Raw genomic sequence first — 12,525 nt, 5'->3', positions numbered from 1 at the left:
ACAACTTTGTGGAATATCTTGTTTATGACTTCATGTAATAATTAAAATTGCTTTGTGGAACATCATGTTAATGACCTTGTGTGCAATAATGAAATAGCTTCTTGGAACATGTTAATGACCCTGTGTAATGAATGAAATAGGTTTGTGGAAAACCATGTTAATGATGTCATGTAATAATTAAAATTGCTTTGTGGAACATCATGTTAATGACCTTGTGTGCAATAATGAAATAGCTTCTTGGAACATGTTAATGACCCTGTGTAATAAATGAAATAGCTTTGTGGAAAACCATGTTAATGATGTCATGTAATAATTAAAATTGCCTTGTGGAACATCATGTTAATGACCTTGTGTGCAATAATGAAATTGCTTTGAGGAACATGTTAATGACCCTGTGTAAAAATGAAATATCCCTGGAACATATCTATGACCTAGAGTAATAAATGAAATAGCTTTGTGGAATATGTTAATGACCTTGTGCAATAAAAGAAATAGCTTTGTATAAAACCATGTTAATGATGTCATGTAATAAATGAAATAGCTCTGTTGAAAACCATGTTAATGATGTCATGTAATAAATGAAATAGCTCTGTTGAAAACCATGTTAATGATGTCATGTAATAAATGAAATAGCTCTGTTGAAAACCATGTTAATGATGTCATGTAATAAATGAAATAGCTCTGTTGAAAACCATGTTAATGATGTCATGTAATAAATGAAATAGCTTTGTGGAACATAATGTTTATGACCTCAGTTAATACTTTGAAACACATCTTAGTCTGGGATTGTTGTGATCCCAAAAAACTTGTCCAAAGTTGTTGTCCCAAATGATTTTTCAATGATAATTTCATATTGTAATCAGGTTTAAACCTTTCTCCAGATATGTTATTCCAGGTGATTTTTCACTGATAATTTCTTACCATAAACCGATAGGAAACTTTGGATATTTTGTTTCACATGCTTTTTTAAAATAACTATGTTTTCTTAATTGTAATTTGTTAGAAATTTTCCAGTGACCAAGTTTGCTTTCTCAGGATGAACCTATCTTAGTATAACATAAACATGTCTTGCTGATGAGATTAAAAAAAATCAAATTTTTTAATTTTTGCAGAAAATTAAGCCCATGACGATGTAATTTTAAATAAAATAATCCAAATTATCATGATTTTTTTCTTCACATTAATCAGCATGAGTATATTATTTTGGTCATTACTCATTTGTCTGGGCTGACACAAAAAGTTATTTTTACTTTGTAATATTTCTCAAAAAAGTCTTCACTAAAATTGTGCCTAGTGGTATAAACACTGAACAGCAGGAGATACTGAATATAGCCTCCCCTTGTTTGATTGTGATGACAATATTCTTGTGTAATCTGGTCAGAAAGAATTTAATTTAGTAGAAAAGGACATTTTAATGCAGTAAATTATTCCACAAGTTGTCAGATTAGGCATGGTTATGGACTTGATTTTCGGGTTGTCGGATTAGGCATCGTTATTGACTTGATTGTCAGTTGTTGGATTAGGCATGGTTATGGACTTGATTTTCGGTTGTCGGATTAGGCATGGTTATGGACTTGATTTTCTGTTGTCTGATTAGGCATGGTTATGGACTTGATTTTCTGTTGTCGGATTAGGCCTGGTTATGGACTTGATTTTCTGTTGTCTGATTAGGCATGGTTATGGACTTGATTTTCTGTTGTCTGATTAGGCATGGTTATGGACTTGATTTTCTGTTGTCAGATTAGGCATGGTTATGGACTTGATTTTCTGTTGTCGGATTAGGCCTGGTTATGGACTTGATTTTCTGTTGTTGGATTAGGCATGGTTATGGACTAGATTTTCTGTTGTCGGATTAGGCATGGTTATGGAATTGATTTTCTGTTGTCGGATTAGGCATGGTTATGGACTTGATTTTCTGTTGTCGGATTAGGCATGGTTATGGAATTGATTTTCTGTTGTCGGATTAGACATGGTTATAGACTTGATTTTCTGTTGTCTGATTAGGCATGGTTATGGACTAGATTTTCTGTTGTCGGATTAGGATGGTTATGGACTTGATTTTCTGTTGTCTGATTAGGCATGGTTATGGACTTGATTTTCTGTTGTCGGATTAGGATGGTTATGGACTTGATTTTCTGTTGTCTGATTAGGCATGGTTATGGACTTGATTTTCTGTTGTCGGATTAGGATGGTTATGGACTTGATTTTCTGTTGTCTGATTAGGTATGGTTATGGACTTGATTTTCTGTTGTCGGATTAGGCATGGTTATGGACTTGATTTTCGGTTGTCGGATTAGGCATGGTTATGGACTTGATTTTCGGTTGTCGGATTAGGCATCGTTATTGACTTGATTTTCGGTTGTCGGATTAGGCATCATTATTGACTTGATTTTCTGTTGTCTGATTAGGCATGGTTAATGACTTGATTTTTGGTTGTCGGATTAGGCATGGTTATGGACTTTATTTTCTGTTGTCTGATTAGGCATGGTTATGGACTTGATTTTCTGTTGTCTGATTAGGCATGGTTATGGACTTGATTTTCTATTGTCTGATTAGGCATGGTTATGGACTTGATTTTCTGTTGTCTGATTAGGCATGGTTATGGACTTGATTTTCTATTGTCGGATTAGGCATGGTTATGGACTTGATTTTCTGTTGTCGGATTAGGCATGGTTATGGACTTGATTTTCGCTTGTAGGATTCGGCATGGTTATGGACTTGACTTTCTTTTGTCAGATTAGGCATGGTTATGGACTTGATTTTCTGTTTTTGGACAAGGCATGGTTATGGACTTGATTTTCTGTTGTCAGATTAGGCATGGTTATGGACTTGATTTTCTGTTGTCGGATTAGGCATGGTTATTGACTTGATTTTCTGTTGTCGGATTTGGCATGGTTTTGGACTTGATTTGCTGTGACGATTTCAACTGCACATTTTCATACAACATCATCAGTGATGTGAATTTTAATTTCTATTTTGGCCTGACCTTGTAGAGGAGTTTGTAGTAGTTATTTTTGTCACTGCTTCTTTTTTGTCAGATTTCAAATAAAGCAGTTATTGCTGGAAAACATGCAATAACATTTTTGGACCAAGTTTAAACATGTTCTGTATGCAATCCTGGCTCATTTCCCTCGTCTCCAAATTAAAAATAAGATGACAATGTGGAATACAGACTAAGTCACTTCCCTGATTCCCTGGATTTATATATCACACACCTAACAGCAATTGTGCCTCAAAAGAGGATGTATAGGATCAAGATAATTCATTGCAGCAAATGCCTGTAAAGCTACAATGCCTACTGGTCTTAAATTTAATACCAGTGATGTGAGTGTAGTGTGAATAGCTTAGTATCAATAATGGTAATGGTGGTTATTGATTTTGGCAGTAATGTGGCTTGGTGAATAGTACAGTTTGGTATTATATGGGAGCCCTGTAATTCCATCGTAATGAGTTGCTTCAGAATTTGTCATTTAGAAGTCAAGATGACACAGTGGTTATCATGACTGATTATAGACTTAAAGGGTACTGGTTCAGTTTCATCAATATATCAAGCCCATTTTGGTTACTGTGTTGTACCATTGTATCAAGCTCATTTCGACTATTGTGTTGTGTCCTTTGGCAGGGCACTTTACTCCAATTGCCTCAGCACTAAATAACTTACTTGTATTGCTGTGTCCTTTGGCAAGGCACTTTACTTGGCAATAAATAACCTACTTGTGTTGCTGTGTCCTTTGGCAAGGAACTTTATACGGCACTAAATAATCTACTTGTGTTGCTGTGCCTTTTGGCCAGGCACTTTACTCCAGTTGCCTCAGCACTAAATAACCTACTTGTGTTGCTGTGTCCTTTGGCAAGGCACTTTACTCGGCAATAAATAACCTACTTGTGTTGCTGTGTCCTTTGGCCAGGAACTTTATATGGCACTAAATAACCTACTTGTGTTGCTGTGTCCTTTGGCAAGGAACTTTATATGGCACTAAATAACTTACTTGTATTGCTGTGTCCTTTGGCTAGGCACTTTACTCCAGTTGCCTTAGCACTAAATAACCTACTTGTGTTGCTGTGTCCTTTGGCAAGGCACTTTACTCAGCAATAAATAACCTACTTGTGTTGCTGTGTTCTTTGGCAAGGAACTTTATATGGCACTAAATAACCTACTTGTGTTGCTGTGTCTTTTGGCAAGGAACTTTATATGGCACTAAATAACTTACTTGTATTGCTGTGTCCTTTGGCTAGGCACTTTACTCCAGTTGCCTCAGCACTAAATAACCTACTTGTGTTGCTGTGTCCTTTGGCAAGGCACTTTACTCGGCAATAAATAACCTACTTGTGTTGCTGTGTCTTTTGGCAAGGAACTTTATATGGCACTAAATAACCTACTTGTGTTGCTGTGTCCTTTGGCAAGGAACTTTATATGGCACTAAATAACCTACTTGTGTTGCTGTGTCCTTTGGCAAGGAACTTTATATGGCACTAAATAACCTACTTGTGTTGCTGTGTCCTTTGGCTAGGCACTTTACTCCAGTTGCCTTAGCACTAAATAACCTACTTGTGTTGCTGTGTGCTTTGGCAAGGCACTTTACTCGGCAATAAATAACCTACTTGTGTTGCTGTGTCCTTTGGCAAGGCACTTTACTCCAGTTGCCTCAGCACTAAATAACCTACTTGTGTTGCTGTGTCTTTTGGCAAGGCACTTTACTCCAGTTGCCTTAGCACTAAATAACCTACTTGTGTTGCTGTGTGCTTTGGCAAGGCACTTTACTCCAGTTGCCTTAGCACTAAATAACCTACTTGTGTTGCTGTGTGCTTTGGCAAGGCACTTTACTCGGCAATAAATAACCTACTTGTGTTGCTGTGTCCTTTGGCAAGGCACTTTACTCCAGTTGCCTCAGCACTAAATAACCTACTTGTGTTGCTGTGTCCTTTGGCAAGGCACTTTACTCGGCAATAAATAACCTACTTGTGTTGCTGTGTCTTTTGGCAAGGAACTTTATATGGCACTAAATAACCTACTTGTGTTGCTGTGTCCTTTGGCAAGGAACTTTATATGGCACTAAATAACCTACTTGTGTTGCTGTGTCCTTTGGCTAGGCACTTTACTCCAGTTGCCTTAGCACTAAATAACCTACTTGTGTTGCTGTGTGCTTTGGCCAATCACTTTACTCCAGTTGCCTCAGCACTAAATAACCTACTTGTGTTGCTGTGTCCTTTGGCAAGGCACTTTACTCGGCAATAAATAACCTACTTGTGTTGCTGTGTCCTTTGGCAAGGCACTTTCTATTAAAAAGTTATCTATACAGCTTATTATTAGTCACTATCAATTAAAAAGTTATCTATCCAGATATTATAAGTCCCTATCTATTAAAAAGTTATCTATCCAGATATTATTAGTCACTATCTATTAAAAAGTTATCTATACAGCTTATTATTAGTCACTATCTATTAAAAAGTTATCTATCCAGATATTATTAGTCACTATCTATTAAAAAGTTATCTATCCAGATATTATTAGTCACTATCTATTAAAATGTTATCTATACAGCTTATTATTAGTCACTATCAATTAAAAAGTTATCTATCCATATATCATAAGTCCCTATCTATTAAAAAGTTATCTATCCAGATATTATTAGTCACTATCTATTAAAAAGTTATCTATCCAGATATTATTAGTCACTATCTATTAAAAAGTTGTCTATCCAGATATTATAAGTCACTGTCTATTAAAAAGTTATATATCCTGATATTAGTCACTATCTGTTAAAAAGTTATCTATACAGCTTATTATTAGTCACTATCTATTAAAAAGTTATCTATCCAGATATTATCAGCTTATTATTAGTCACTATCTATTAAAAAGTTATCTATCCAGTTTATTATTAGTCACTATCTATTAAAAAGTTATCTATCCAGATATTATTAGTCACTATCTATTAAAAAGTTATCTATCCAGTTTATTATTAGTCACTATCTATTGAAAAGTTATCTATCCAGATATTATTAGTCACCATCTATTAAAAAGTTATCTATCCAGTTTATTATTAGTCACTATCTATTGAAAAGTTATCTATCCAGATATTATTAGTCACCATCTATTAAAAAGTTATCTATACAGCTTATTATTAGTCACTATCTATTAAAAAGTTATCTATCCAGATATTATTAGTCACTATTTACTAAAAAGTTATCTATCCAGATATTATTAGTCACTATCTATTAAAAAGTTATCTATACAGCTTATTATTAGTCACTATCTATTAAAAAGTTATTTATCGAGATATTACTCAGCAACATTTACTTTTCTTGATGCATAAAAGGAAATGGAATATATGATCTTCAACCAATAATAGTTTTACAGTTAAAAACAAAATAATCAAATCAAATCATTGTTAGGATATTAGATTCACTCTGTAGCTTGTCATTCTTATGGGACACACATGTTGCATAGCTTTTTGTATCAACCTGTGTTATTAGTCTACACACATGTTGCATAACTTTTTGTATCAACCTGTGTTATTAGTCTACACACATGTTGCATAACTTTTTGTATCAACCTGTGTTATTAGTCTACACACATGTTGCATAACTTTTTGTATCAACCTGTGTTATTAGTCTACACACATGTTGCATAGCTTTTTGTATCAACCTGTGTTATTAGTCTACACACGTTCCATAGCTTTTTGTATCAACCTGTGTTAATAGTCTGTGTTATTAGTCTAACGATTGTTTTGACTTTCAAAATGGCAAAATCCATCTTCAAAAAAAACAATACTGACATTTTACATACAATCATCCTTAAGTTTGAACAGTGCAATATCATTTAGGCACTTGGAACAAGTTTGTATAGTCCTTATGGACAGTGCAATATCATTTAGGCACTCGGAACAAGTTTATATAGTCCTTATGGACAGTGCGATATCATTTAGGCACTCTTACCAAGTTTATATAGTCCTTATGGACAGTGCGATATCATTTAGGCACTCTTACCAAGTTTATATAGTCCTTATGGACAGTGCGATATCATTTAGGCATTCAGAACAAGTTTATATAGTCCGTATAAATGGTGCGATATCGTTTAGGCACTTGGAACAAGTTTATATAGTCCTTATGGACAGTGCGATATCATTTAGGCACTCTTACCAAGTTTATATAGTCCTTATGGACAGTGCGATATCATTTAGGCATTCAGAACAAGTTTATATAGTCCGTATAAATGGTGCGATATCGTTTAGGCACTCGGAACAAGTTTATATAGTCCTTATGGACAGTGCGATATCGTTTAGGCACTTGGAACAAGTTTACTTAGTCCTTATGGACAGTGCAATATCATTTAGGCATTCAGAACAAGTTTATATAGTCCGTATAAATGGTGCGATATCGTTTAGGCACTCGGAACAAGTTTATATAGTCCTTATGGACAGTGCGATATCATTTAGGCACTTGGAACAAGTTTATGTAGTCCTTATGGACAGTGCGATATCATTTAGGCATTCAGAACAAGTTTATATAGTCCGTATAAATGGTGCGATATCGTTTAGGCACTCGGAACAAGTTTATATAGTCCTTATGGACAGTGCAATATCATTTAGGCACTTGGAACAAGTTTATATAGTCCCTAGGAATAGTACGATATCATTTAGGCATTTGGAGCAAGTTTATATAGTCCTTATGGACAGTGCGATATCATTTAGGCACTTGGAACAAGTTTACTTAGTCCTTATGGACAGTGCGATATCATTTAGGCATTCAGAACAAGTTTATATATTCTGTATAAATGGTGCGATATCATTTAGGCACTCGGAACAAGTTTATATAGTCCTTATGGACAGTGCAATATCATTTAGGCACTTGGAACAAGTTTATATAGTCCCTAGGAATAGTACGATATCATTTAGGCATTTGGAACAAGTTTATATAGTCCTTATGGACAGTGTGATATCATTTAGGCATTCGGAACAAGTTTTATATAGTCCGTATGAATGGTGCGATATCATTTTGCCACTCAGAACAAGTTTATATAGTCCTTAGGGACAGTGCAATATCATTTAGGCATTCAGAACCAGTTCACTTAGTCCTTATGGACAGTGCGATATCATTTAGGCATTCAGAACCAGTTCACTTAGTCCTTATGGACAGTGCGATATCATTTAGCCACTTGGAACAAGTTTATATAGTCCATATGGACCAAATTATTTAGAGAATATTAGAACAAAAGCATAGATTGTACTTTGTTAAAGTTTCTATCTTTAGTTTTGGAATTTAGTTCAGTTAGTGTTTTATTTACTCAAGCAAAACATAGATGGTCTTTATTCATTCTCACTGCTGGATGGAAACAACAATATAACATTGCAAGAGTGGAAACAACAATATAACATTGCAAGGGTGGAAACAACAATATAACATTGCAAGAGTTCCTTTGTAGTCTGTTCATAGGATTTTTTAAATTTAAATTGCTCATATAGAAGTCACAAAAGATAGACTTGCAAAATTTGCATATTCACAGTAATCTTCAGACCTGGGGGTGAAGGTGTTTTTGACTGCAGGATGTCTTTTTCAGTATTATTCCTTTGTTGATCAGTGCTATTTTTCTACAAATATAGCTTAATACTTTCTGTGTCCTGTTATTATTCTTTATATTATCCTGTTTCTTTGGAGAAAGTAAAGTAACAGTCATTGAAGCCAGAACACAGCAAGGAATAACTAGTTTGCTCTAGAAACTAGCTTCAATAATTAATTTGTATTGATTTGGAATGGCATCTTATTTATAAAGATTTTCTTTTTTACAGTCTGTGTGGATTATAGTATTTTTTTATATAACTATTTCAAAAGTCCAACTCTTGGCCATTTTTTGTATTCTTTCAATAATTATTAAGAATATTATTTTTCTTTTGCAGGGTAGTACAATTAGGAAAAGGAAAATGTATGAAGAATTTCTTAGTAAAGTATCTATTTTAGGTAAGTAAAATATTAGACAAATACATTCTTGTAATCTGTCACACCTTAAATTACTATGCAATGTACAGGTTTTGGCCCACTGGCAGTAATGTTGCACATGTCCATCTGTTAGCAATTTCTTGTTATCAGTCTTGAGTCCTCATTTCTGACCCAATTTCAAACTTGGAATAAGGGTTTAGATTATCGTAATCTCAGACAGGTTCATTAGTGAGTGAGATTCATGCTTATTAATGAGGTGTTTTTTTAATCTGATTGGTTATTAACCTTGTTGCCACTCTAGAGCTTTTGATCAGAGTTGGAATATATTCTTATATCCTTAAAACCTTGGAAGAGTTTGATAATTGATGATAATTAGGTGATCTTGGAACTCATTGAGCTGAGATTGTTACCCCTCAGGAAGCCACATTTCTGATCTCACTGAGCTGAGATTGTTAACCCCTCATGAAGCCATATTTCTGATCTCATTGAGCTGAGTTTGTTACCCCTCAGGAAGCCACATTTCTGATCTCATTGAGCTAAGATTGTTGCCCTTCATGAAGCCACATTTCTGATCTCATTGAGCTGAGATTATTAACCCTCAGGAAGCCACATTTCAGATCTCTTTGAGCTGAGATTGTTGCCCTCAGGAAGCCACATTTCTGATCTGACTGAATCTGAGATTGTTACCCCTCAGGAAGCCACATTTTTGATCTCATTGAGCTAAGATTGTTACCCCTCAGGAAGTCACATTTCAGATCTCATTGAGCTGAGATTGTTACACCTCAGTAAGCCACATTTCTGATCTGACTGAATCTGAGATTGTTACCCCTCAGGAAGCCACATTTCTGATCTCATTGAGCTAAGATTGTTACCCCTCAGGAAGCCACATTTCAGATCTCATTGAGCTGAGATTGTTATCCCTCAGGAAGCCACATTTCTGATCTGACTGAATCTGAGATTGTTACCCCTCAGGAAGCCACATTTCTGATCTCATTGAGCTAAGATTGTTACCCCTCAGGAAGCCACATTTCAGATCTCATTGAGCTGAGATTGTTATCCCTCAGGAAGCCACATTTCTGATCTCATTGAGCTGAGATTGTTACCCCTCAGGAAGCCACATTTTTGATCTGATTTTGATCAGTCTTCAAATGTAGGCTAATATCATCAAGATCTTTGATGTTTTCATTTATGAGCAATATCCATACATTGTACTGAAGTAATCTTGCATCAGATTGGCTGAGCCAGTGACCACTATGGATGTTATATTTCTGATCCAGTGTTGATCAGCCTTGGAGTGAATGACTTCATCTTCAAGATCTTGGACAGTTCTGATAATAAGCAAGGCCATCAATCATTAGTACATTACAACAAATTGACACAAACTGTTGCACAAAATCTGAAAGTTCAGTAAAAGCTTTCCAAATGTTTCAGGTCAGCAGCTTGTGATTGCTTGTGGTATGCTAAACTCAGAAACTAATTGCAGATACTCAGTACAGGGCCACAGCTGTCATGCTTGCCATAACCAATTTCCTAATTGTATCCTCACATCATCAAGGGCTTCTTAACTATAGTGTTGGTGTTTGACCCATGATATCATCTAGACAAGTCTTCTGTAGGAGAATTATCAGAGACATATATTTAAATGGTGTCAAATCTTGCTTGTCCCATTACATCTAAAGTTACAGTAACAATGGACGATTGGATTTCCAAAACAATATTCACATATTACAAAAACTGTGTCTTATTTTAGGGTTAAACAGGTGTATATATTGCTTTTGATCCATTGTCAGCTGCCACTGACTGGCGAATTCCATCCAACCCTCCTCTGGTAACTGACAATGCTTTAAACATGGCTGCAGTGGCATCTGAAGCAGGTTGTGACACATATAATAACTGCTGTATACACATTAAATTGAGTTGCCCAGAAAGCCCTGAAAGTGATGATGTTAGTACTCATTAAATTGAGTTGCCAAGAAAGTTCTGAAAGTAGTGCTGTTAGTAGACATTAAATTGAGTTGCCAAGAAAGTCCTAAAAGTAGTGCTGTTAGTACTCATTAAATTGAGTTGCCAAGAAAGTCCTGAAAGTAGTGCTGTTAGTAGACATTAAATTGAGTTGCCAAGAAAGTCCTAAAAGTAGTGCTGTTAGTAGACATTAAATTGAGTTGCCAAGAAAGTCCTGAAAATAGTGCTGTTAGTACTCATTAAATTGAGTTGCCAAGAAAGTCCTAAAAGTAGTGCTGTTAGTACTCATTAAATTGAGTTGCCAAGAAAGTCCTGAAAGTAGTGCTGTTAGTAGACATTAAATTGAGTTGCCAAGAAAGTCCTAAAAGTAGTGCTGTTAGTAGACATTAAATTGAGTTGCCAAGAAAGTCCTGAAAATAGTGCTGTTAGTACTCATTAAATTGAGTTGCCAAGAAAGTCCTGAAAGTAGTGCTGTTAGTAGACATTAAATTGAGTTGCCAAGAAAGTCCTGAAAATAGTGCTGTTAGTACTCATTAAATTGAGTTGCCAAGAAAGTCCTGAAAGTAGTGCTGTTAGTAGACTACTTGGTAGTATCAGAAGAATCCTAAGCTTTTTCACTATAGCAACACTCAGAGACAAAACTGGGCTCCTAACTGGAACTATAACTGGCTGTAAATGTCTGCCCAAACCCTAACCCTAACTGGAACTATAACTGGCTGTAACCCTAACCCTAACTGGAACTATAACTGGCTGTAACCCTAACCCTAACTGGAACTATAACTGGCTGTAACCCTAACCCTAACTGGAACTATAACTGGCTGTAACCCTAACCCTAACTGGAACTATAACTGGCTGTAACCCTAACCCTAACTGGAACTTTAACTGGCTGTAACCCTAACCCTAACTGGAACTATAACTGGCTGTAACCCTAACCCTAACTGGAACTTTAACTGGCTGTAACCCTAACCCTAACTGGAACTATAACTGGCTGTAACCCTAACCCTAACTGGAACTATAACTGGCTGTAAATGCTGCCCAAACCTGCAGAGTCTGAGCAGTGTGAACAAAGATGTAATCACCTCATCAGAAACTGACATTGGTAATGATGAAGAAGTAGTGACATATTTGAAACCACTGTGGACAATCAAATCAGTGTTGTGCACAGAAGAAACACACCATATCCACCATTCTTTGGCATAATCAGCAGTTGAATATACTTAAAACACTGTTCAACCATCAGTCAGCAGTTGTGAAAGATATCTGTTGTGATGTGATTGGACTAGGTCTGCACTAATTTCTTCCACATAACATTGCTTTTGACCCAGGTTCAAACTAACAAAAGTCTAAGAATTATTGATACTACTAGCTTACAGTATTAATTTTTCTAGTGAAAGGAAGACGTTGATGAGTGTAATTATTTGTGATTACATGTACATCTGTACCTCATTACAATATTAATTTTTCTAGTGAAAGGAAGACATTGATGAGTGTAATTATTTGTGATTACATGTAGATCTGTACCTCATTACAATATTAATTTTTCTAGTGAATGGAAGACATTGATGAGTGTAATTATTTGTTATTACATGTACATCTGTACCTCATTACAATATTAATTTTTCTAGTGAA

At 35.5% G+C, this 12,525-nt stretch overlaps 1 protein-coding gene across 2 annotated transcripts in view; it reads left to right on the top strand.

Moving 5' to 3' along the window:
• LOC149802465 (cAMP-dependent protein kinase regulatory subunit-like) overlaps positions 1-12,525 on the top strand; it is a 255,972-nt gene that overhangs the window by 184,326 nt on the left and 59,121 nt on the right. For both annotated transcript variants that reach the window (XR_016420033.1, XM_089951712.1), the window contains exon 8: positions 8,895-8,955. Coding sequence is in view for 1 of the 2 variants with exons in the window: in XM_089951712.1 (XP_089807838.1) it covers positions 8,895-8,955 (61 nt within the window). In the remaining variant the exon portion in view is untranslated. The remainder of the gene's footprint in view (positions 1-8,894; positions 8,956-12,525) is intronic.

The sequence above is a fragment of the Sinohyriopsis cumingii genome, chromosome 3, assembly GCF_028554795.1.
Source record: "Sinohyriopsis cumingii isolate HCF-2022 chromosome 3, ASM2855479v2, whole genome shotgun sequence".
In the NCBI taxonomy this organism is placed as follows: domain Eukaryota; kingdom Metazoa; phylum Mollusca; class Bivalvia; order Unionida; family Unionidae; genus Sinohyriopsis; species Sinohyriopsis cumingii.
Note: the sequence above shows the minus strand (reverse complement) of the source record. Positions and strands in the feature narration are given on the sequence as shown.